We start from the raw sequence: 24,039 nt of genomic DNA, 5'->3' as shown, positions 1-24,039 counted from the left end.
GGTTGGTATAGATTCAAACCTTCCTCAGACGGGTAAGGGACTCTGTGAAGGAAAAAAAAAAATTCCAATTTTCAGTCATTTTTGAATTCAGTAACTGTATAAATCAAAAAAAGAAACCTGGAGTTTTTATAATATCATCGATATTTAGTGATGTCTGCGGAAGAAACCACCCCTACTGTGGAAGACATTTCCTTGGACGGCCTCAAAAAGAAGAAGAAGTCTAAGACCACTTCTGAGCCAACTACCGACTCTACTGACGCCACTGGTGAAGATGATTTGTTTGGTGGTCTTAAAAAGAAGAAGAAGAAGAAGTCAAAGGACTCTGCCAAAGAAAAGACTGGTACTGAAGAATTAGAAGACGGTATTGAAGATTTAGGGTTAGGTCCAAAGAAGAAGAAGTCGACTAAGAAGAAGAAGGCCGACTCCTCGTTCGATAAAGAATTGGAAAAAGCTGGTTTATCATCGACCACCGCCGAAGCTGAAAGCAGTAATACCGAATCCACGATCGCCACAGAAGTTGGCTTATCATATGAAGATCTTTTGGAAAGATTTTTCACCGTCCTCAAAACTAATAACCCTGAATTAGCTGGTGAGAGATCGGGAGTTAGATTGAAGATTCCTCCACCAATCGTTGCCAGAGAACCAAAGAAGACAATTTTCAGCAACGTCAAGGACATTTCTCAGAAATTACAAAGAGACCCAGAACATGTCATCCAATATTTGTTTGCCGAATTGGGTACCTCTGGTAGTATTGATGGTAAAGAACAGTTGATCATCAAGGGTAAATTCATGCAAAAACAATTGGAATATGTGTTGAAGAAGTATATTTTGGAATATGTTACCTGTCAAACATGCAGATCCATCAACACTAAATTGGTTAGAGAAAATGCCAACAGATTGTATTTCATGGTTTGTAACAGTTGTGGTTCTACAAGATCTGTCAGTTCTATTAAAACCGGTTTCCAAGCCGCCGTTGGTAGAAGAAAGAGAACAGGTTGAGCTTTTATCTAATAGTATTAGCTGTGTATTTTTACATATCTCATTGTTTATAATGAAATGATGTTTTTGATTTTCATGTTTGTAAAATAAGGAAAGTTACGTAAAGAAGTTTTTTTTTTCTTTTTCTTTAGCTCCGTGGTAACACCATTATTATTTGAAGATATTATACAAATAAAATTTTCCAATAGGAAAAAGAAATTATAAAAATAGAAAAGAAAGAGTTTGGTATAATACAGTAATATATATATAAATCAGTAATTTATGTTCCCTCTATAATAATTCTTTCTGTTATTGTTTCCTCCTGTTCTTTTTCTATTATTGTTATTACTCTTATTGTTGTCCTTTCCCAATGTTCCTGATCTCGAAGGTTGAATATTAAATGATGTTCTGCCTCCAGAATACCTCTGTTGATCGTAATCGTTCAGTCTCTTTGGTGGCAAATATCCCGATCTTCCCTGTGGTTTAAAATCGTTTCTATTATTATACCCTTGATTATAAATATTCCCGCGCGAATTGAATGTTGGCACAGGCCTTTGGTAGCTGGCCAGGTTTTTTAATGGAGCAGTTGGGGCAGAAATTTTTCCTGATCTCTTTGGCTTGATAATAACATTGCCCTTTTTATTGTAACTAGGCGCATTATCATATAATTGTGAGTTACTATGATCAATTTTTCTTCTTTTTCTTTGATTCTCTAGTTCTTTTTCCTTTTTACTCTTCTTTTCTAGTTTCTGCTGCTTCTTCTTCTCTTTTTTACCTTTTTTGGTTTTTTCGAATTTTGGATGATTTTTACTTAGTCCTTGTTGCTGATTATCCTTATCGTAGTCGTAATGGAAGAAGTTTCCTCCCCAGCTACTACTGCTACTACTTTTACTTCCCTCACTCTCATCGTCTTCGTAGCTTCTTTTCCTAAGCAAATGGAAATATTGATCTCTTAAATCTCTTGGCAAATTATCCCCGGAAAATGAACTGCCATCAAAGTTTGGAATTCTAGAGGACCTTGGCCCAGGACAATCGTCCCCGAAATGACCCTTTGCGGCACAATTATAACAAAACACCGATCTGAAAGGATACAAAAGCTTCCCGTTCTTATCACCAAATGTAATATAACTTCTCCATATACTTGGGCATCTATCCCTATTATGCTTGTTGGATTCGCACAAAGTGCAAAAAATTCTTTGAGATCTCTTAGTACAAGCATTCTTATAATGACCTTTCTCTCCACAATTCGTACAGGTGATGGATCTCGGACACTGATCAGAATAATGATCATCAATTGCGCCACAGGCAAGACAAATCACCGTTTTACAATGCGCAGCTTTATGCCCAGTTTTATGGCAGTTACGGCACACCATATCGATGGTCTCGTCAGCATTACCAAAATATCTTCCTTGGCCTCGCATATCAATTAATTCATCAGGATTATTGTTGACTTCTTCTAAGTTCAAACTGAAAGTTTTTCCGGTAAGTTTATCCTGAGAATCTCGCACTTCAGCACTCGCCATTTTGTCGCTTCTATATTTTTGTAAGGTCTGTCTTCTTTATTTAATTTTGTTATTATTATTATTTTTTCCTATTAACCGCAGTTTCACTAATCCTTATGATACTGATTCTTTCCAGACTTTTCAAGAGTTTCCTTATCGTTAATATAGTGTCTGAAAATTTCCCTTCTCATCGGGTAGAAATTTTTTTTTCCCATTTCATTTTTGTGTGATGTCAAATCCGGACGGGGCTTCCAACGATACTGGGCATTCCTTTCCTATAGGAAAGGAATGCTATATATATATATAAACATCGATCTGATCATAGAAGCCATATGTTAAGAAAGAAAAATGAAGAAGAAATAATAACAATTGCCCAATTATGAAGCTACATAGAAAAATAAATAAATCGTTAGATAATTAAATGAAACAAAAAACCCCCACGAGTATAAATGATAACTGATCAAAAGAAATAGAAGCTGTTACAAAAGGATATAAATTATATTATCAAAGAGAGAGAAAAAAAATACCAGTATCTACTCTAAAGTTGAGATATTTCGTCAGAAATCAGGCCCACTTTCCCTAAAACTTCATTCATATACCATTTTTGCCAATTGATAATCACAGTATTTGCATGCTCGTGGTGATCCCAATCCTCGAGGTCAAAGAACAAAATGTTATCTTTTAGATTAATCTTCGCATGTAGACGACCAGATATTATCATATTTGTAAGTAATGCCAAGATTCTTGTTGTTGATACTGTGGCTTCATCGAATCCGAAATTACGGTTGAACAAATTATTAAGGGTAATCGTTGAGTATACTGACGATGCAGCAAATACATTATACTCAAAAATCGATTGAAACAAGTGTCTTTGAATAATATTTTGTGGCAAGATATTCAAAAATGTTAATAGTCCTGGAGGGTGTTGCTGATGGATTTCCGAAACAATAAATGCTAAATATTCACTATAAAGCTGGAAATCGATAATCTTGAGGTCGCCGATTTTGCTTAAAACCCTAACGAGAATATGGTCTTTTGTATTTGTAAATTTTTTGGAAATCTGGTTTAGAAAATATAATACTTTGGTCTTTTTAAGTTCTAAGATTGGACTGATCAAGGTAAATGTGGCACTTTTCACAAAGACATTCCATTTCATCTCATCAGTCACACATTCTAACGTTGACAATTTATTATAGACCGATAACATTCTTAACCCTGCTTCTACCCACTTGTTTTTCCCATGATCTATGGCGTTGTCATATTCACTATCGGTGACTTCATCAGCCACACAATCTATCATTAGAAAATTCAAACTTCTGGTTTCTTCGGACTGGATCAACAATTCACTAATTTCAAGCACATGGGTTTGATCTAGTGGTTTTTCAATCAATTGTGTAAGGCTTTTGATGTTTGTCGATAGCTGATCATCGTTCTTGACATATTCCGCTTCATCGATAGCGCTTGCCTGCTGAGCAAGTTTCGCCCTGATGCTGTTATTCTGTGTAGCATACACTTTCTCCGCGCTGTCCATTGTTATAAAAATACCTATGAAGCTACTTCGAATTTAAAAGTTGTGTCTTTTGGTGATGATTTCTGTTTGTTTTTGGGAGGGTTTTCACACCAGAGCTCGTGATTACAGGACGCCATGCATGGCTACACCAGACATCTAGCAAATTCATTCAATTTTTTTCAAAACAACAGCAAATATTATGGAAGTCCAAGATTTTGAGAAAATAGATACCTCTTCTTGAGGTGGATTTTGTATACTATTAAAAGAGCTTTTTTTTTTCTCTCATTTCGAATTATTATACACAGTTTCATCATTAACAATTCTTGTGATTTCTACAACGTCGTAGCCGGTTTTATTTTTCGTGAAGTATAAGTTGTCAACGAAAAGCTCACATTCTCAAAATAATGTCTTAAATTCCCTTAAACTCAAAGGTTTTATTAGAAATAATTCATTACTAATCTTATTATTGTCAAACTTAATTGAAAAGGGGAAAAAACAGCAATTCAAAATTGCTATGTCAATAAATTAGGGTTCCAGATCGTATCGTAGGTTTTGATTCAGATCAGAAAAAGAAAAGAAAAAAGATGAGAATCCACTTGAATATTGAATATTACCATGGGATGATATCATGATGACATAATTTCCTTTTTATATTTCTAGAACTATTTTAAAGGAAGTAGAAGTTTCTTATTCTTTTTCTTTGGATCTTTTTTTTTTTTTTTTTTTTCAAGAAAAACCTCTATAATTTCAACCTCTTTCAAGACTAAAGCATCAATCATCTGATTCCCCTAAAACTTAACTAGGAATCAAATCTGGTGTTTGCAATTTGGGAAACATTGTGATAACCAGTTAAGAAGAAAAGAAGTGTGGTCAAATAATAATAACCATTACTATAAAATTATGGATTTCCAACATTTCTCAGGCACCGTTTGTTCAGGAACTACTATTATGGTTCTTGTAGGATATTCGATTGTATGAAAAGCCAAAATTGGTCTTAGAATACATATTTTTGTATTTCTTCATTAATGTGCTCAGTATTGTAATTAAAATGGATGGAGAAAATGTTGACTATTTGTACGACTATATTTGCCATTGGAAGCACAATCCTGCGTAAAATGCCTAAAGGAGGTTGAAAAATAATTTTTATGAGGTAAAGAAAGAAAATCAAGAGAATACTAAATAATATAATACTAGTATGGGAAGATGCTTTTAAATTGACATAGTCCTTCAAAAGTAAATGCACTATATCAAATTTTGAAGGCCTTTAAAAAACAGTAATGCTATTGTCAAACTGAGTATTGTCGATGTTCATCCAAACCAGAATCTGCTAAAACTTGGGACATTTTTGAAAGATTCGTCTTGTTCAATGAAATTTCAGTTTCTTTGACATATCCAATCAAAACCAATAATGCTATTATTTCGAGTAGTATAATGATGGGGCAAGTGATCTCCACCTGTGCCCTGATATCCACCATACACTTAGGCCCGGGATGTTTACCCAGTGAATTGGCAGCATAATATAGTGGACCATAAGTATTGAATATAATCACCGTTGATATAATATTGAATATAAAACCAACAAATTCCAAAACAATGGCCATATATTGTAAACTCACTGTATAAAGAGTCGGCACAATATCCCCCGTGTAAGCGATAAATAACGAGCTGGTCAAACTCTGAGTCCCAAGAAGATGAAAATTAGTAATACTCTTTTAGAATTTACAACAGTTTGGGTTACATACACAAAATACTGTATAACCTGAGGCAAGAGGAATAATGATTGATCGATTGAGCACCTTATCGAAAGGATGCTGTGCCAAAGCAACAAGATACAACAATAACATCAACACCACATGGAAAGCTGCGTGTCTGAAACTTAAAGCTCTTGAATTCCTGGAGCTGCTTCCCATATTTTATGTTGTTACTTCCTCCAGCAGCAACACAACTGTATCTTTTTTGAGATCCTTTTGTCGTTTATGGGTTTTTGTGTCATCGTCCTCGATGTTGGGGGAGCGCTGCTGTCCCTTGTTATGTGCCCTGTTTGGATAACAGCCAATGAAAAAAACAACATTACAAAAAAAAAAACCACACAGAGAAAAAAAAAATAGGAAAACTTAGACAGATAGATAGTGGTGTAATAATTGTTCAAGGATTATCTTATTTACCCATATCAACCAAAAATGTTCCGTTTAACCACCAGATCAAATACTATCAGATCCCTAGCAAGATCCCGCTTCTACTCGTCAAAAGTGGAAACCGTCAAAAAGTCCGAAGAAGTTGATATTTCTGAATTCACCAAACAATCTCCAAATTTCGCTACCCCATGGTCTCCATCCCAAAGAGAAAGATCTGACTTAGTCAATGATGTAAGATTTGTCCAACATGACCTTGAATCCCAGCCTAGAGCTTACTCTGCTATGGAATTGATCCACCGTCAACCAGTCAGATATATTGAGCACGGAAATGTTGCCGTGTGTAATGGTAATAAGGGCAGACATCAAGGGCACCCAAAGGTCTTCATCAATTTGGACCAACCTAAAGCTTCCACCTGTGGTTATTGTGGATTAAAGTTTGCCCAAGCCAAGTTCAAGGATCAAGTTGAAGCTGAATTGGCCAAGCAGAAGCTCTAAGAGTATTTGATTTGAAAGTTTTTGGGTTTGAGAAGAAAGTGGGGGTTGTATATACTATAAAGGAAGAATTATTAATGACAATGACATCAGTTTAAGTTTCCAATCGATATTAATATTGAAAAACAAAAAAAAAAAATATGACAAACTATTGAAATTTAAATCATATCTTGTTGTTATTATGTTTGTTCTTTGTGTATATTCAAATCTCATGGGTTAGAGAAGGAGATTTATAAATTCATAATGCTATTTGGTTTGTTTTCATAGCAACTATGATATTGCAACGACATGGCCCGATATATCAAAGAGTTGGTTTTTTTTTTTTTTTTTATAATGAACTCAATCGTTTGAAACGATTTTTATTCAGCATACGGTTATTTTTTTTAATGTATAAATTTTATCATCATTCAATAAGAAATTGTAACAATTGAATTGCAATATATTGTAAAATATATACAATCGATAGAATTTCAAAGCAAGCGTATTACAAAAAATTGATGAACAAACACGCACAACAAAAAGCAAATATAATAAAAATAAAAAAATAAAAAATAAAAAAGAGTACCAGATTTGAATTAGATAGAATATACGAAAAATTGAAATTAACAAAAAGCTTAATTCTCAGGAAACCGATGTTTGCAACTCCTTCCTCCTGAATTATTTACAAGAACGGTTCTTTCTTCTATCTTATTCCCACCAAGTTTCCCAAGTAACAAGCGGTAGAGATAGGACAGAGGCCATTCCCATTAGTAAATACACAAAGGTGAAGCAATGATTATGATGATGATGAATGAATGAAAAGTACTAGTAGTACTGAAGATGATGATAGCAAGTAGCATTAATAATGATAGAATAATAAAACACAAATGGAACAAAAAATAGAGAAAAAAAGAAAAAAAGAAAAAAAGAAAAAAAAAGAAAACACACTAAAACCGTATTCATTATTTTTGTCAGTGGATCATTAGATAGTAAATTGTATTACTGTTCTTGTTTTCTTGGATCCTGAGCCTTCAAAACTTCTACCACAGGTCCAAGCAATCTTTGGAACCCACTTTTTCCCAAAGTAGCCACTTTGACCTGGGTTTTGGCCTTTATCGTAGCTTGACGAGGCAAATCATTCAATAAAGCTATTTCTCCAAAATAATCGCCCTTGGAAATACTGCCGATAACACCCTTGGAATCCTTCAAGATTTCAGCCTCACCCTGTTCAATAAGATAGAAATTCTCTCCAACATCCCCTTGTTTGATGATCACATCACCTGTCTTATAAACTTCAGTGTGCAAGGCATCAGCCAATTTAGAGCGTTGGTAAGATGAAAGACCAGCCAAGATAGTGACATCTTTAAGAAACTCTTCGTACATCAATCTTTTTCTTGCGGTGACTTCAAGAAGAATACGACGGAATGTCAATCTATCAAGCGCCCAAACAATTAAGGCTGTCTTTGCCTTCACAGTGGCCGCACGAGGAGCATGATACATAAGTGCCAATTCCCCAAATGAAGAGCCAGGACCACCACTAGCAACATGGTTACCGTCAACAAAGAAATCAACTTCACCCTTTTCAATAAGATAAAAGAATTCCCCTTCGTCACCCTGTTGAATGACAGTAGAGCCCCTTGCGAATGATTGTTCTTGAAGAGCATGCAAGACAGTGTTCATGGCATCATCTTCCAAGTTGCTGAACAAGAAGTTTTTAACAATTGACTTGTTAAGACGAGATAATTGTTCCGCAGTCAACTCATGGTATGGAGGCTTCCAATCATCATTTTCAAAGGATTTTGGGTTAAGAGCTTCTGCAGAAACGGATGATCTTCTAAGAGGCATGAAATTTGGTGGAGGCAAGTTGTGATGAGCATCAGCGGCAGTATCGGTGGTGCAGGATGATAACCCAAAGCTGTTCTTGAATATTGTTTGATGATCATGGTTAAATGGATGTGAAACTGTAGAAACTGGGTCGTCATCGGTAACATAACTGGCATGAGGGTCTTGTGAGTCGTTTGAGGCGAAGGAGACTTTTTGAAATGAGAAAGCTTCCGCATCTTGTTTAGATGATGAATTGCCTGCCATTAATGAATGACCACGCTTTTGAGCAAGACGGTTAGAGAAGTAGGCAGCACAATATTCAAGGACATCCTTTGGTTGATCCTGAGAGATTTTCTTATTTAGGGTGTTCAATTCCTCGATATATTCTGAAGGCAATGACATGGTGCTGTTTAAATGTGAAGTTCGCTGGAGGGGTAGAAGATCCGAGAGAGAGAGATAGAGCTAGCAGCACAGACGCAATTTGCAGTATTTATGGATGAGCAGTTATGATTTTTAAGGATAGCGGATAATATTATCTATAAAAATATAAGTAAAGTCTTTTGTGATTGGTATTTTTATCCAAGGGGTTATTGAGAGATGTTGACGGACGCCATCACTATTGCTGTTGTTTTTCTTAATTTAAGGTGACAAATGATGGAGGTGTGTCTGGTGTACGGATGTTGTCATGGATCATCCCCGCGACCGCCGCGGTGATGGTGAAAAAGACTATCTGGTACGGAAAATCAGTTTTCTGTTGCTAGCGAGGCTTAAAGAAAGACTCCAAGAGAGACTTTGAGATAGCTGTGAAAAGAAGTGTTTCCTATTTTCGTAGTATTCAAAGACATTCTGATCAATCAAACCAGCGACTTCTTCTGAAATTACACAACTCTCGACCTTCAGCACATAAGAAGTTAACTTAGTTGTAAAAACTCTCGTCTAGAGAAGCTACAAAGAAAAACACATGATTCGCTTATGATATTTCCATATAATATTTCTGAGGGATATCTATTGGTGTCTTATGAATTCAGCATCTCATCAAGCTATTTAATGGATAAGCATTAGTGAAGTTTGTTACCCGAGTGTACAAATTTTTGAAAATTTAATTTTAATAAATCACAATCACACACAGTCTATAACTCTGGAAAATAAAGGGTTTATTTGCGAAACATAAACTTTTTATCTACCGTATTCAATCAAATACATCTGAGGGAAACGCATACGGTTTATCTTCTTCTCATGGTTTATGGATTTATTTGTTACCCGCATCACGATGCCTCAACTTGTAGAAAGGAAGAAAGAGAGAATGAAGAGGAAGAAAACAATGTTACCCGGTGCATTGCGAAATTTCTCAAATTTTCCAAAAGTGAAAGAAGACAGAAATGGTGCACATAATACTGTAACCACATTCCAAATATACTACAGAATATATCGAAACAATATTACAAGAATGAACTTCTTGAAACCATCATCACAGCAGATATTCAGCAGCGCCAATTTGGGGGTGCGCTTTTTGCATAGCTCCAGAATTCTTCGAAACTCAAATATCACCATCAATAACAAGTCTTATGATCTCAGTGCTTTCAAATCAGTTCCTCAATCAAACTTGTACGCCACTATTAAAATATTCAACAAGCCATACTTGGTAACCGCTGGTGATAAGGTTATCTTACCACACAACTTGAAAAACGTGGACATTGGCTCGGTGATAAAGTTCAACGATATTGTCAACATTGGTAGCCGTGATGTGGTTTTCTACCCACCAACTGATGACGCCGAAGGTGTCTTGGAAAAAGTGGTCAAAATCGAAGGGACTGTCATTGAAAAGACCAAGAACAAGGCTGCTGAAAAGTTGACAACATGGCAAAGAAATAGAAAGAATAAGAGAGCGTTGGTGAAGCATAAGAAGACTGTGATTAGAATATCTGAAGTGAGTGTGCAACTATAGGCTACTTAGTAAAGGAGAAGGTACCATTTTCATTTTTGTTTTCCCATGGTTTGAATATATTCACGTATATATTCTGGAAAAACAGGATCGTTATCTAAAAATGTACATATTATAATTGAAATCATAATTCTTGTTGATTCAAAATACACGCTTGTTGTTTTATTACTTAGTTACTGTGATTGATAATATTCTTATTGGTTGGTGTATCATGTGTTGAAAATGATCTTCCAATATGTGCTTGTGTAGAGTAATCAGAAAGATATGTAGTTTTTAGAATCAGATGTGTATTATTCTAAAAGAGAAAATGCACCTCAATATCCTGTTGTGAGTCGTGTTTAACAACTTCTGGATCATAAATAATTAAACATCAGTATATTATAACCCATTGGTTTCATTGAAGCGTGAAGGTTTTTAGTCAATGAAGACTTTACAAAGCCACTAGAAAATACATAGTTATACAAAAGGGACAATGGGTAACAGCACGTTCTTAATCATTACCATTAGTTAGATATCTGCGCGGCATATTTGTCGACCACTCCATCAAACAATGCGATTTTGTCATTATAGTCCACGACGTATGGATGACTCTGGTCTGCGGTACTCAAGATTTCATTATTGATCAATTGCAAAGCCTCGCTGCCCTGGTTATTGATGATCAAAACTTTAGCCTTGTTGATTAAATATGTCAAGTAGTGTTCGTCAGCCTTCAATGAATCATCATTGGCGATCAATTCATCAATCTGTTCCATGATCTCCGAAGATTCTGGAACGTGGTTCAAAAGCAAATGCACCACCATCATGAACGTCAAGTTTTTTAATGATCTCAGAGAATGAGAAATTTCCTCGAAGAAGTAGAATGCGTGTTGGGTGGCAGTAGATCCACCTTGAACCAAACTTACCAAGGCATCACTGTAGTTATAAACTACCGAATCATTGATGTTCAAATGACTGAACTTTTTCAAAAAGTTTTTGGCTTTTGGCAATGCGTCTTGCAATAAATAAATTTGGACAATCACTGAGAAAACTTCCAAGTTCAACTCATCGTGATTTTCCATATTGATATCCGAAGTCAAGAGCTCGATAGCGTCATCGTAGCGTTGGTATTGCTTGACAAGTACAATGGCGGCGAGAATCTGGGTTAATAATGAAGGTTTATTGGATTTCGCATAACTGACAAATTCATCAGCGATTGACTGATCACCAGACAAATATTTCGAGTAGTATACTAAGCCGGCAAGTTCAGGTTCGTTATTAGCAAGCTCAATGACCTTGGAGTATTGTCCAAGGGCAAGGTACGAACGAAGAATGTATTGTTTGATTTCGTTAGTGGTGACATTATCAATATCGTGATTGCTGATAACCTCAGAGTACTGACTGGAGTAGAATTGGTTGCGAATGGCAAAAAGCTCTTCGGAGGACATTATTTGGTGATACAATATGGATACAATATGGGTACACTCGTGGTGGTATCTACGGGATTGATGGTGATGATGGTGATTTGTTTAGTTTTATTTGAAAGTTCAGTCACGTGTAAGGAATTCTGAAGATTCTGGGGGTCCCACACTGTCTCTCTTTATTATTGTTTTACCCTGTGAGACACCAGGCATTATTGTTGTATATTATTGGCATCTCTTACCCAATTTATCAACATTGATTTATCTTAAGTATCAATTGTTATTCATATTCAGTATATCCTAGGTTCTTATCGGCTTTTTGAAAATCTAGATATTCTCTATTAGATTTCCTGCAGTAGTAGTTGAAAATGAATCCTTAGAAAAGTGATTGAATATTACTCAAAAATTGTGAACTATTTATTAGCTTGCTGTTGTACTTTTAATCCTATTGTTCAAAAAAATGATGTACTTGTTTTTGATAATTTCATTGAATGCTTTATGCCACTTTAAATAGCTATGAGAATTATTGAGCCAAAAGAAATTGTTGGTATATTATAAGTTTATTGCCATTTATTGCCATTTATTCTCATGCTCATGCTCATGTAATATGAGCCATTATCAACCAAGACAACAAGCAAAATAATAATAAAGTTTTCCTGTTCCATTTATTGGCAGGTAAGTTTCATCTTGTTTAGCAGATTCTATTTCACTCCTTCCATATATAACTTGTAGCCATTAAAGAAAATTGCAAAAAGTATTATGGCATCATCATTACATCAATATTTTCCACAACTTTCCGGAGAGGTAATGCCCACCCCAGAACCCCCGGATACACCAACATAAAGTTAACTATCAAAGATTTGGCTTCATCAATGTTTTTTAATTGCAAAATATCATTAACGACCTTTGAGACAAGGTCCTTATTTTGTGGAGCCTCAAGAGCAGCAGACAATCCGACTTTGAGTTTCTTGGAATAATGGGCAAACTCTCTTCGGTTGAGTTTATTGGGAATACCTAAAAGGGAATCGAATTTTGCAAGAATTTCATCTGCATATCTTGTTAGGAAAACAAACTTAACTCAAAGCTAATGCAATTAGCCATTGAAAAAAAAAAAAATTAATCAAAATAAACAACAAAATATTATTAAAATTGACATACCAGAACTCTCACAAGCTGTAGGAATCGTGGCACTCTCTTCCTTGTTGTTCACAAATCCATTGTTCAAATTGTTGATTTGGGTCCCCAGAGCATTCTTTCTTCTGCTACCGGGCTTCTTGGCCGAACCAATATCCAAAATTGGCGGACAATCGTTCCATCCGGTTGTTTGATATGACATGGAAAAGTAATCAGATATCCCAGTACAGTAGACTGTCAACAGCGACAGCAAAACCATCCACAACCTCGATGGCCTTTGCCTGTTGGGCTGACAAAATTATTGTAAGCAAGAGAGCATTACCCTGTCAACATGGTATACCCTTTTCAGGTATAGCTACTACTGTGTGGTGCTGTTTTTTCTTTTTCTTTTTTTCCCTTTGTGACGTTATTTTTTCCATGCGACAGTAACATAGTATGAAGTTGTTAGTATATCATCCAAGTATCCCTCAACCAGTCTCCTGTCCTCTGTTTTCATCTGTTGGGGGTGTTGGTGGGGGATATGCGCGATAGCGTAAAAACCCATTGATATGGCCCCATTATTTTAATAGTGCGATTATGGTTAGAGAGCAAACGCGCAACCAATTAGTATAAATATAAAGAAGTTCCCTTAATTAAGATGATATCTATTATTCTCACTCATACGCCTCCAAAATTTACTAGAATTATGGAAATATCCTTTATTTATCAAGTTGACAGAATACTATCGGCCTCCTCGTGACTTTTTACTCCTAAACGCACTCATTAGATATCTTAATAAAGAAGACTAAAAATTCCCCTTCTTTCAAATTTCCTCCCAATCACCGTCGCCTTGAACAGATCATAAACAACAACAACTACCATAACCATGGCTTTTCTACCAGATGGCGAATATGATATTAAAATATCTCCGCAAATCCTCTCGAAATTCCCATCGGCCAGCACAAACACTCCATCTCCAAGCACCCACCACAATCTTTTCCAGCTAAAGTTCTCTAAGTATCCTGCAGAATTACTTGCCAACGCTAAGTTCGAACTATATCCTCGTCAGTCAGATATTCCAGTTGATTCCAACGCGGCAGGACCGCTGGGAGTACCAGGAACTGCAGTGGCTGGCGGTGGGAGTGGGTCGTACATGCTTGCTACGTCATCTACTACTAATAACAAAGAATTAATTCTGGAGGCCACGGCCTTGAGGGCAAAAGAATCCGAATATATTTTGGTATTGAATAACGATAATGCATTGGAATTGTGTCCTTTGGAGTCTATAGTACGGGCCAACAAACCAAGAAGTACCAAGAAGAATGTCCAAGAACTCAACGATTTACGTGAGCTCTATACTGGCACCAAGAATGAAACGGTACCACCAAAGAAAGAGAAACGGGCCACCAAGAAACTAAAAGCCCCATCAGAACCATTGCCTGTATCGATACAAAGCTCATCAACAAAGACAAGAGGAGGAAGAGCGGGAAACAAGTGGGATAATTTGAATTTTGAAAAACAGAAAACAAAAACAAAGAAGGAACCGATGGTCGCCGTGATACCAACTAATGTCGATGATGACGATGAACTTAATTTCGATAACTTTGACCAGTTTAATGATGATTTATCCTATGCCAATGTTGAAGAGCCCGATCCTGAGCCGGAACCGGAACCAGAGCCAGTTCACGTTGCTAGGAGCTCGGTGGCATCGAAGAAACTACCTGAGGTTATTGCTACTACTGAAGATGGGGGTGCCGATGCATCATTTGAAGACGAGTTGGAGGATGAACTAGAACAGGTGTTTGGTGATGATGATGAGCTAGATGACATAAATATTGATTCTGACAGGCACCTTAATGGTAATGGGGATGATGGTGACGAAGATGCGGAATTCTCAGAGTTTGAAATCGATGAAAATCCTATGGGTGGTCAGCATACAGATATCAAGTCATCAATAACCACCGATTCTGGGGATGTTAGTAAAAACACTAAGGGACCTATGAGTTTGAGAGATTTGGTCGGTGTTGGAGGCGACGATGAGGATGAAGATGACTTTAGTGAGGAAGAATAGTGGTAATAATAACATTCTTTTACAGCTTTTTATGGTGGTATTTTTTTGTTTTTATATGGATAATGCTCACCCTATATGTTTTGCCTAGTGTAATATTTGACTAAATTGATCTTCATTGAGTGAGCATCTATTAGTGATATACCATGACCGACTACATACTTGAAACAACGAAATTCTACCAATATATTTTAAACCACGTAGATAATTAAAACAGTCAAATCTTTTACCATTTACCTTGAAAACTACAAAAAAAAAACAGCGAAAAAGCATGCCCTATACTATGCTTTGTTTTCCCCCATTGAATAGCAGAGATGAAGGTGCCCCCAAAAGAAAAAAAAAAAAACACCTTCAAAATTCATAAAATCGTTTAGAGTGTCCTTTGTTTTTCTCATGGAATTTCCTCAATGCGACCAACATCATACTGTTCATCATTCCCTGGTTCATCATTCCCTGGTAACAGCTTCATTGATACTTTTGGAATTTCAATAGTCAATACATTATTCTCATACTGCACCACAACGTTTTGATCATCAATTAACTCGTTAGGCTCGGTCACCGGCAATCCAACAGATTGCTGGAACAGTTCGGTACTGACACTATGGAAGCCATTCTGATTGACCTCGTTTCTAACGGATCCCGAAACCATAACTTGTTTAGAGTATGGGTCTACATGAAGATCAAGGGAAGATTTATCCAAGTTGTAAATTTCCAATGTGAGGGTATAATGATCCCTGGCCACTTGGGTCTTGATTTGTCCGGTACTAGGTCTAGTTGTTCCAGGAGAGTTACCGCCAAAGAAATAACTATTGTTTTGGAATCCACTAATCATGCCATTACTGTGGTCCATCATCGTTGACATCATTTGCTGGTGAAGGTCCATTGGCGATGGCATCATCAGCATCATCATGCCATGATTATTAGTGGGTCCAATCATTTGGTTTTGACCAGGGAAATGGTTCTGATTTGGATCTATTCTTCTTCTATCACGGGTGCCCATTTGTGAAAAGAATGGATCATTAGTGAAGAAAGGGTCATGGAAAAATGGGTCATTGAAGAAACCGTTTGACATGTTTGACGTGCTTTGTTTTTTTCGTAATTGTAAAATGTTTTGTTGAATAAGAATATTCTTTTTTGGACTGGTCAATAGTAACTATTCAAACTGTTAAATTGGTATCCAGGATATGCAAATGTATAATCTATTATAATGTAATGATTCAGTATATTTGTGCAATGGTTAAGGAATTCAGTTGCGGCATGATCATTGAAGGCTTACCCTCATTACTCACATGACTCGGGGAAGATTCGGCAAACAGCTAAAAACCACTAGTGCACGATTAATGATGGAGTGATATATATAATAAATATAATGGTGAAGAGCTAGGAAGATTCCGAACCCACTTAAGATTATCAAATTTCCTCCACAGCCATATTAAATAATAAATGCATTTACCATAACAAACAACAGAGCCCCAGATAACCCCCCTTCCCCCAGGAAAGGACTTCCATCCTTTGATGTGCATACTTGATAATACTGACGATACCATAATTGCTTACCATTAAAGAACAACAACACCAGATAATATACTCAAAAAAAGAGATATTTTGTGGATAGGCTAGCCTAGCTATCTGCGATGCTCATCCCTCCATGTGATGGCTGCAGGACATTGCGATACAGTTAAAATTTTTTTTTTTTTTTTTTTTCTTCTGAAAAATTTCCCTCCCAGATAGAAAACTATTATCTTTACACAGTATCACAGAAAACTAAGTTAATATTGATAAAGATATGAGTGAGACGCTAGAAGTATGTTTTCTTTTCTTCTGATAATTGTATATTTGTTAAAGAACTATCAATAGATGCGACTATTCTATTCTTGGTAGTGGAAGAAGTTCTCTTGAATTTTATAGGATCTTTACTAACCCTTAAATAAAGGAACGTCTTAAGAAGAACTCTTCAGCATTCGATGGACTTCTTTCATTGATTCCATCGAAGTATTACTACGATGACGACACCCAGGAACAATGGAGACAAAAAAAACAAACGAAAGAGCAGCTACGCAAGAACAAGAAATTGAAGCTTGATCCAGAAAGTCAGAACGACAAGAGTTTGACCGCTGCCGACGTTTTAAAAAAGAAAGCCGCAGATGCCAAACCGGTCCAGTTGCCGAGTGTTGCTATGTCAGGTTTAATGGCGTTGAAACCATTGAATGATGACAATGAAGATGAAGAAGAAGATGATGATGATCAATTGATCAAATCTGATGATGATGATGTAACAATCATTTACGATGACGAGGGTAACGAAATTGAATTGGGGTCCCCAAAGGAACAAGAACAACATGAAGCGGTGAAAAAGAACAATGGTAAGAAGGAATTGAGTCCCGAAGAAAAAAAAAAAAAAGAGGAGAATATGAGTAAATTGAAAGCCAAATTACAACAGAAGATCGAGACCATGAAGGCGAAAAGAAAGGCTCCTGGTAGTAAAGCTCCTGGCGCCCCAAAATCCAGAGAGCAGATTTTAGAGGAACGTCGCAAGAAGCAAGAACAAAGAGACTTGTTGAAACGTAAAAGAGAGGATGACGAGGAGGAAGAGGAGGATGAGGAGGATGAGGATGAAACAATGGGCCAGATTGATAGTGATGTGGATAGTGATAATGAAGAAGCAAAAGCGAGTGAAGAAAACGGGGTGTTATTTCAAAACATTATCTTCAATGATGGTGATAGAACTACATCGGATCTTACAAAGCTTCGAAAAATGAAAAAAAAGAAAGGTCCAGCTAATAGAGACATCAAAGCCCATCTTAAGAAAGTTCAAATAAAGAAGGACAAGTATGCCAGAATGGACGAAACTTCCCGTAAAGAAGCTGAAGAAAAGGACAAATGGAATAGGATGCTCCAAAAGGCTGAGGGTGTGAAGGTCAAGGACGATGAAAAGATGTTGAAGAAAGCTTTGAAGAACAAAGAAAGATTGAAGCGGAAAAGTGAGAACCAGTGGTATGAGCGTAAAAATACCGTGAAGAAGAATGTTCAAGATAGACTCCGTATTCGTGAAGAGAATCTTCAAATTAGAAAGGAGAATAAAGGGGTGAAGCGCAACCAGCAGAAGAAGCAGATCAGGAAGTTCCAAGGTCCAAAGGCCAAAAAGGGAAAGAAGAAGAAGGCTGGGTTTTGATGATGTATAGTACTAATAATAAAAAGTGTATTAATAATAAAAAACTGTAATGATAGTCGTAATAATGATACAAAATAACAAAAGAAGAGAAAAAAAAAAAACAATGCGCGATCGATGCAATTTTTCACCACCATAAAAAGTCAACGAATGAAAAACTCTGGCCAAACCAAGCAACACAAGGCACACCACCCACTCTCCTCCCGCAACAACTTTTGCTGGGGTTTTCCTGTCCTTCTTTACGTTGTTTGTTGTCTGACGCCACCCATCATCCCCTTTCCTACAAACACCTTCTTCTACAATTGGCAACCAAAATACTACAATCGCCTATTGTCACCATATATAAAATCACCACCATCTAACAAAACAACAACAATATAACAACCAACCAGCATTTTTGCAAAAAAAAAAAAAAAATCCAACGCACAGACAAAAAAAATACCAGCCAATTGTAATGGCAAGACCAGAAGACCCAGCAACTGACTCAGTATTAATGGATCTGCCTTTTCAAGATAAGGCTCTTCTCCAAATGGAGTTAGCCAGAGCTAATGACGATGTCTACGCCGCCGAAAAATCTACGGCCCTACAACACTTGACCACCAGACTATCAAGCGTTGCTAGCCTTGATCTCATTGCCCTTCAAGCATCAAATGCCTCTATATATCAAGCAGAAATTAATGAAAATTTGGCGAGATTCGCTAAACAAGCAAAGTCATTCAGGCCGGTCCTCAAACAACAAGTAATGAACAAGCTAGATCTCTGCGATGATGGTGATGCTAATAAAACACCGCTCCTAGATGCTGCGAATGGTGCTGCCACTACCGTTCCAAAGAAGCGTGGTGGCAAAAGAACAAAGAAAGATGAAGCAGGTGTTGGACAGCAACCAGCCCAGTCTAGAAAAAGAAGAGCATCTTCCGATCATCTTGATGAATCAATTGTCCTTGATGAGTTCGTCTCTAATAACAAGAGTCTGGGCGCTGACAACTTGGAGTCCGTCCAACAACCACTTGTTAAAAAGACTAGAAGAAGACGTGCTGCTGCTACAAAAGTTGAAGCCATGCCTACTGGTGAGAATGGCGCCAGCAAAACAGCCAAAAATGGTGCCGCAAAGTTGGAAGAATTTTCGGATGCCGAACTTGATGACGGCGAAACCAAGGTTAAACGCAAAAGGGCCAAGAGGAAAATTGCTTCTAAACAAAATAATGAACAGAATTCTGATCAACCAACTCCAAAGATAAAACTTAAATTAAAAGCCCCAACAACCTCATCACCTTCAAATGGTACTGATGATGAATCTAATACCAAGCCTGCTGTTACCGCGCCAGCTGCTCCAAAACTTTCTCAAAAGGAAATACGGGCCATTAAAAGACAATATGATAATGTGTATTTGAATATCTGGAAGGATATGGCGAGAAAAGACGGTCCAAGAACTCATAGGATGATGGTTCAATCTCAACAAGCCAAGATCATCAACTTGAGAAAGACAGCATTATTAGCCGCCAGAGAATCCTCTAAATGGAAAGTCAGAACTAACAAGAACTTGAAAGATTTGCAAACTAAAGCAAGAAGATCTATGAGAGAAATGTTCAACTTCTGGAAAAAGAATGAAAGAGAAGAGCGTGATATGAGAAAGAAGGCGGAAAAAGAGGCGATTGATTTGGCCAAAAAGCAAGAAGAAGAAAGAGAAGCTCAACGTCAATCTAGAAAGTTGAATTTCTTGTTAACTCAAACCGAATTGTATTCCCATTTTATTGGTAAAAAAATCAAAACTGATGAAATCGAAGGGGCAGATAGAGATTCCAATTTGCAAGACCACTTCAAAACTGGATCCAAACATGCCGATGTTGAAGAGCCAGTTAATGCTACAAAAAATGATATTGCCAATATTGATTTTGAAAATGAAGATGATGAAACCCTTAAAAGAAAGGCTGCAGAAAACGCTCAGTCCGCTCTTATGGCCGCCAAATCCAAGGCTGATGAATTCAATAACCAAGATGATGAAAACGAAATGAACTTCCAAAACCCAACATCCCTTGGTGACATCCAGATTGATCAACCAAAATTATTAACTTGTACTTTGAAAGAATACCAGCTCAAGGGCTTGAATTGGTTAGCTAATTTGTATGATAAAGGTATTAATGGTATCTTGGCAGATGAGATGGGTCTTGGTAAGACTGTTCAAAGTATATCCACCCTTGCGTATCTCGCAGAAACTCACAACATTTGGGGCCCATTCTTAGTTGTCACTCCAGCATCCACGCTTCATAATTGGCAACAAGAACTCACAAAATTTGTTCCTGACTTTAAAGTCTTACCATATTGGGGGAATGCTAAAGATCGTAAAGTGTTGCGTAAATTTTGGGATAGGAAAAATGTCATCTACAATCGTGATTCTCCATTCCATGTCTTGGTCACTTCTTACCAATTGATTGTCGCAGATGCTCAATACTTCCAAAAAATCAAATGGCAATATATGATCCTTGACGAAGCTCAAGCTATTAAGTCATCTCAGTCATCTAGATGGAAAATCTTACTTGGATTGCAGTGCAGAAATAGATTGTTATTAACTGGTACTCCGATCCAAAATTCCATGCAAGAATTGTGGGCGCTTTTACATTTTATTATGCCAACGTTGTTCGATAGTCATGACGAATTCAGTGAATGGTTTTCAAAAGATATTGAAAATCATGCCACTAATAATTCCAAATTGAATGAGGCTCAGCTTCGAAGACTTCATATGATTTTAAAACCATTCATGTTGCGTCGTATCAAGAAAAATGTCCAAAAGGAATTGGGTGATAAAGTGGAAATCGATGTTTTCTGTGATTTGACAAACCGTCAACAAAGATTGTACCAGATTTTGAAGTCGCAAATATCTCTCATTGACATTCTTGAGAGTACTAAAAAGGGTGGCAACAATAGTGGTGATGATAGTTTGTCCAATCTTGTGATGCAATTTAGAAAAGTTTGTAATCACCCAGATTTATTTGAAAGAGCTGATACTAAATCTAGTTTCAATTTTGGGTCATTCGCCGATACCGTGTCATTCCTGAAGGAAAGTAATGAATCTATTTTGGATGTGCGCTATTCCAACCGAAATGTCATTAGCGCAACATTGCCTACCTTAATTTACAATGAATTGATTAGACCTAATGAAGAAAACTCAGTAGGGATGCGCAATAAGGTTGTGAATCATTTATTGAATATTTGGAATGAAGATTATTTACATCACGACATGGGCAATGTGACCTCAATGATTGATTTGCCAAATTCAAAAGAATTGAGAAAGGGCACTTTGGAAAAGGCTATTTCTTTACATTCATATAATGACTCTTGCAAGACAGAATCTGGAAAATTGCATGTCGTTAAAGGTCATGACAATGACAGTATTTTAAGTAAATTGATGAATGTCAAAGATCAATACTATGAAGAAAATTATTTCCAGGTCATGGACTCAGCTGCTGAGCCAAAGGCCACCGCTCCATCGATTGAAATACTGTGCTCGAGTAGCTCATTTGTTATTGAAAAGAAACATACTTTATTCAATCCAATGATCAAAAAATCTCTTTTACCAATGTCTCTCAATGAGGAATATGAATTATTTGAGAAAAGGGTGCCAATTTCCGAGTATCCACAAACCAATATGATGCCACAACCAATGAATAATAAGATTGGTTATTCCACTATTCGCATTCCGTCAATGAATCGTTTCATCACCGATTCTGGTAAATTGTCCAAGTTGGACGAGATGTTGGTTGACTTGCAGAAAAATGACCATCGTGTTCTTATTTATTTCCAAATGACAAAAATGATGGATCTCATGGAGGAGTACCTCACTTTCCGTCAATACCAGTTTATTCGTCTTGATGGGTCATCGAAACTTGATGACCGTCGTGATTTGGTGCATGACTGGCAAACTAAGCCCGAGCTTTTTATTTTTTTACTTTCCACTAGAGCTGGTGGATTGGGTATCAACTTAACTGCTGCTGATACTGTAATTTTCTATGATTCGGATTGGAACCCAACTATTGATTCGCAAGCCATGGACCGTGCCCATCGTCTTGGACAAACCAAACAAGTCACAGTGTACCGTATGGTTGTGCGTGGAACGATTGAAGAAAGAATGAGAGATCGTGCTAAACAAAAGGAGCACGTTCAACAAGTTGTTATGGAGGGCAAAGGTGCAGAGGTTCAGAAGGATGAATTAAAAGTTAATGATGATGAAAAGAAGGATGATGTTAAATTTTTGTTGTTTTAGAATGTGCCAAAATGTGATGATAATTTTTTTTTCTTGGGTTGTAAAGGGGCTTATTATTAAAAGGTATAAACGAAACCGCTTATTGTTATAATCATTTATTTGTTCCTTTTTTTTGGTTTTTTTTTTATTCTTTTCATTTCTTTTTTTTTTGTATTTATTTTTTTCATATATTAGTGTTCTTGATTTCGATGTATAGCCTTAATTTATTGTATATTTCCTGCTTGTTACATATTTTATTGATTCACGTATTCAGTGCGTTTGTATTTATAACGAATTGTCTAGGGAAAGAAGGACCAAGAAGAAGGGAGCGAAACGAAACGAAAAAAAGAAAATAGCGGGAAAAATTCATTATAATAATATTTATGTATATGAAAAAGAACAAGAAAAAGAAAAAACTATTCAAAATTAAACTATTGGCTCAAAGTCAAAGCTTTGGAGAGAACTTGTTCTATTGTTGGTCTTTTCAGGGGATCAAGAACCAAACAGAATTTGATAAGATCTTTAATATTATCGGAGTACACATCATCACGAGGGAACTCATATTTACCAGAACTGATTGCCAAACTCACGCTGGCTCCACTTTCTGCTTCAGCTCTTTCGAAAGGCGAAGATCCATAAAGCAAAGCGTATAAAGTACAACCTAAAGACCAAATATCGATTCTTTCATCAATGAATGCCCCGGTACTGACATCCAAGAGTTCTGGGGCACGATATGGCAAGGTACAATGTTCAGCAGCAAGATCTTGAAGAGACAAAGCCTGTTGACGGTTCTTAATATGGATATGGGCTTTTGCAGTAGATCCCAAATCACAGAGCACAGGGATCCCATCAACAGATAACATGACATTGGCGGGTTTGAGGTCTCGGTGGGCGTACGGCACCGTTTCTCCCATTTCTGTGGTTTCAAGGAACAAATTATCGTTACCCGTTAAAGAGCCCCCTTCGTTTAACGCGTGGGCCACATTCTGGGCGGTGGTCAGCCCCATAAGGGTATCGGCATCGGTGTCGATTTCTTGATCGTCGTCTTCCTCATCACTATCAAGAAGTAAAACATCGGATTCTCGAGATTCCAACGCCCTGTTGATATCATCAAGGCCTTTTTTCTTGTTGCTAGGAGTGATATCATGAGAGTCTCTTGTCATCCGCTGGATCTCCATGTCGATATCGTTAGTGGTGGAACTATTTTGCGCGTAGCTAAGTTTATGACGATGCATCACCTGTAACCCACGACAAATACCAATGAATAATCGTATGGCTTCATTTTCATTAATATGGTTGCCTTTAATGATATTATCGGTTAATAGGTCCTGAAGTGTCCCGTGTTCGTAGTACGGTAAAAGAATATAGATAGACTTCAGCCCGTCTTTCTCTTCCACGATGCTGGTATCGACGCTCTTGATAATGTACGGGCTGTTGAATTCCTTGTACGCAGCCACCTCATTCATTGCGTTCTTAATACTTTCGGCACCATAAGCACATCTGATCTTCTTAAGGGCGTAGCGATTGCCATCACTCAGCTCCACTAAATACACATATGAGAACCCTCCTTCCCCAAGAAGTTTGATGATCCTGAATGATCCCCCATTGATCCTAAGGACTGGAGCGCGAGGAACAGGGAGACAAGGAAAACAGGCTGCGAGTAGTTCCATTGCTGTATTCTGTTAGTATATTT

The 24,039-nt window shown here is 37.0% G+C and overlaps 14 protein-coding genes across 14 annotated transcripts; 6 read left to right on the top strand and 8 right to left on the bottom strand. All coding sequences in view use genetic code 12, as the record gives it.

Annotated features, from left to right (window-relative positions):
* Positions 1 to 150: 150 nt before the first annotated feature.
* Positions 151 to 999, top strand: SUI3 (translation initiation factor eIF2 subunit beta; the record flags this gene model as incomplete). The annotated part of the gene is made up of 1 exon (XM_064995406.1): positions 151 to 999. The coding sequence occupies one exon, from the start codon at positions 151 to 153 to the stop codon at positions 997 to 999; it is 849 nt and encodes a 282-aa protein (XP_064851478.1).
* Positions 1,000 to 1,250: 251 nt separating this feature from the next.
* On the bottom strand, positions 1,251 to 2,501 carry DASC09_018020 (zinc finger CCHC domain-containing protein; the record flags this gene model as incomplete). Its single annotated transcript, XM_064995405.1, has 1 exon — positions 1,251 to 2,501. The coding sequence occupies one exon, from the start codon at positions 2,499 to 2,501 to the stop codon at positions 1,251 to 1,253; it is 1,251 nt and encodes a 416-aa protein (XP_064851477.1).
* A 517-nt stretch (positions 2,502 to 3,018) lies between these two features.
* DASC09_018010 (uncharacterized protein) lies at positions 3,019 to 4,011 on the bottom strand (the record flags this gene model as incomplete). The annotated part of the gene is made up of 1 exon (XM_064995404.1): positions 3,019 to 4,011. One exon carries the CDS (start codon positions 4,009 to 4,011, stop codon positions 3,019 to 3,021), a length of 993 nt encoding a protein of 330 aa, XP_064851476.1.
* Positions 4,012 to 5,276: 1,265 nt separating this feature from the next.
* On the bottom strand, positions 5,277 to 5,900 carry DASC09_018000 (uncharacterized protein; the record flags this gene model as incomplete). The annotated part of the gene is made up of 2 exons (XM_064995403.1): positions 5,277 to 5,666; positions 5,733 to 5,900. The coding sequence occupies 2 exons, from the start codon at positions 5,898 to 5,900 to the stop codon at positions 5,277 to 5,279; spliced, it is 558 nt and encodes a 185-aa protein (XP_064851475.1).
* A 270-nt stretch (positions 5,901 to 6,170) lies between these two features.
* Positions 6,171 to 6,620, top strand: DASC09_017990 (zinc-finger domain-containing protein; the record flags this gene model as incomplete). The annotated part of the gene is made up of 1 exon (XM_064995402.1): positions 6,171 to 6,620. The coding sequence occupies one exon, from the start codon at positions 6,171 to 6,173 to the stop codon at positions 6,618 to 6,620; it is 450 nt and encodes a 149-aa protein (XP_064851474.1).
* Positions 6,621 to 7,595: 975 nt separating this feature from the next.
* On the bottom strand, positions 7,596 to 8,822 carry BCY1 (cAMP-dependent protein kinase regulatory subunit BCY1; the record flags this gene model as incomplete). The annotated part of the gene is made up of 1 exon (XM_064995401.1): positions 7,596 to 8,822. One exon carries the CDS (start codon positions 8,820 to 8,822, stop codon positions 7,596 to 7,598), a length of 1,227 nt encoding a protein of 408 aa, XP_064851473.1.
* Positions 8,823 to 9,867: 1,045 nt separating this feature from the next.
* On the top strand, positions 9,868 to 10,365 carry MRPL49 (mitochondrial 54S ribosomal protein bL21m MRPL49; the record flags this gene model as incomplete). Its single annotated transcript, XM_064995400.1, has 1 exon — positions 9,868 to 10,365. The coding sequence occupies one exon, from the start codon at positions 9,868 to 9,870 to the stop codon at positions 10,363 to 10,365; it is 498 nt and encodes a 165-aa protein (XP_064851472.1).
* A 500-nt stretch (positions 10,366 to 10,865) lies between these two features.
* Positions 10,866 to 11,786, bottom strand: DASC09_017960 (uncharacterized protein; the record flags this gene model as incomplete). The annotated part of the gene is made up of 1 exon (XM_064995399.1): positions 10,866 to 11,786. One exon carries the CDS (start codon positions 11,784 to 11,786, stop codon positions 10,866 to 10,868), a length of 921 nt encoding a protein of 306 aa, XP_064851471.1.
* A 730-nt stretch (positions 11,787 to 12,516) lies between these two features.
* On the bottom strand, positions 12,517 to 13,152 carry ADD37 (Add37p; the record flags this gene model as incomplete). Its single annotated transcript, XM_064995398.1, has 2 exons — positions 12,517 to 12,806; positions 12,918 to 13,152. 2 exons carry the CDS (start codon positions 13,150 to 13,152, stop codon positions 12,517 to 12,519), a joined length of 525 nt encoding a protein of 174 aa, XP_064851470.1.
* Positions 13,153 to 13,758: 606 nt separating this feature from the next.
* On the top strand, positions 13,759 to 14,943 carry DASC09_017940 (uncharacterized protein; the record flags this gene model as incomplete). The annotated part of the gene is made up of 1 exon (XM_064995397.1): positions 13,759 to 14,943. The coding sequence occupies one exon, from the start codon at positions 13,759 to 13,761 to the stop codon at positions 14,941 to 14,943; it is 1,185 nt and encodes a 394-aa protein (XP_064851469.1).
* Positions 14,944 to 15,331: 388 nt separating this feature from the next.
* Positions 15,332 to 16,012, bottom strand: DASC09_017930 (Hsp20/alpha crystallin family protein; the record flags this gene model as incomplete). The annotated part of the gene is made up of 1 exon (XM_064995396.1): positions 15,332 to 16,012. One exon carries the CDS (start codon positions 16,010 to 16,012, stop codon positions 15,332 to 15,334), a length of 681 nt encoding a protein of 226 aa, XP_064851468.1.
* A 714-nt stretch (positions 16,013 to 16,726) lies between these two features.
* Positions 16,727 to 18,112, top strand: RRP14 (ribosome biosynthesis protein RRP14; the record flags this gene model as incomplete). Its single annotated transcript, XM_064995395.1, has 2 exons — positions 16,727 to 16,744; positions 16,874 to 18,112. The coding sequence occupies 2 exons, from the start codon at positions 16,727 to 16,729 to the stop codon at positions 18,110 to 18,112; spliced, it is 1,257 nt and encodes a 418-aa protein (XP_064851467.1).
* Positions 18,113 to 18,563: 451 nt separating this feature from the next.
* Positions 18,564 to 22,367, top strand: INO80 (chromatin-remodeling ATPase INO80; the record flags this gene model as incomplete). The annotated part of the gene is made up of 1 exon (XM_064995394.1): positions 18,564 to 22,367. One exon carries the CDS (start codon positions 18,564 to 18,566, stop codon positions 22,365 to 22,367), a length of 3,804 nt encoding a protein of 1,267 aa, XP_064851466.1.
* A 410-nt stretch (positions 22,368 to 22,777) lies between these two features.
* Positions 22,778 to 24,016, bottom strand: ENV7 (putative serine/threonine protein kinase ENV7; the record flags this gene model as incomplete). The annotated part of the gene is made up of 1 exon (XM_064995393.1): positions 22,778 to 24,016. The coding sequence occupies one exon, from the start codon at positions 24,014 to 24,016 to the stop codon at positions 22,778 to 22,780; it is 1,239 nt and encodes a 412-aa protein (XP_064851465.1).
* Positions 24,017 to 24,039: the final 23 nt, after the last annotated feature.

This window comes from Saccharomycopsis crataegensis, assembly GCF_037102585.1.
Source record: "Saccharomycopsis crataegensis DNA, jcf7180000000073, whole genome shotgun sequence".
Lineage (NCBI taxonomy): Eukaryota > Fungi > Ascomycota > Saccharomycetes > Ascoideales > Saccharomycopsidaceae > Saccharomycopsis > Saccharomycopsis crataegensis.
Note: the sequence above shows the minus strand (reverse complement) of the source record. Positions and strands in the feature narration are given on the sequence as shown.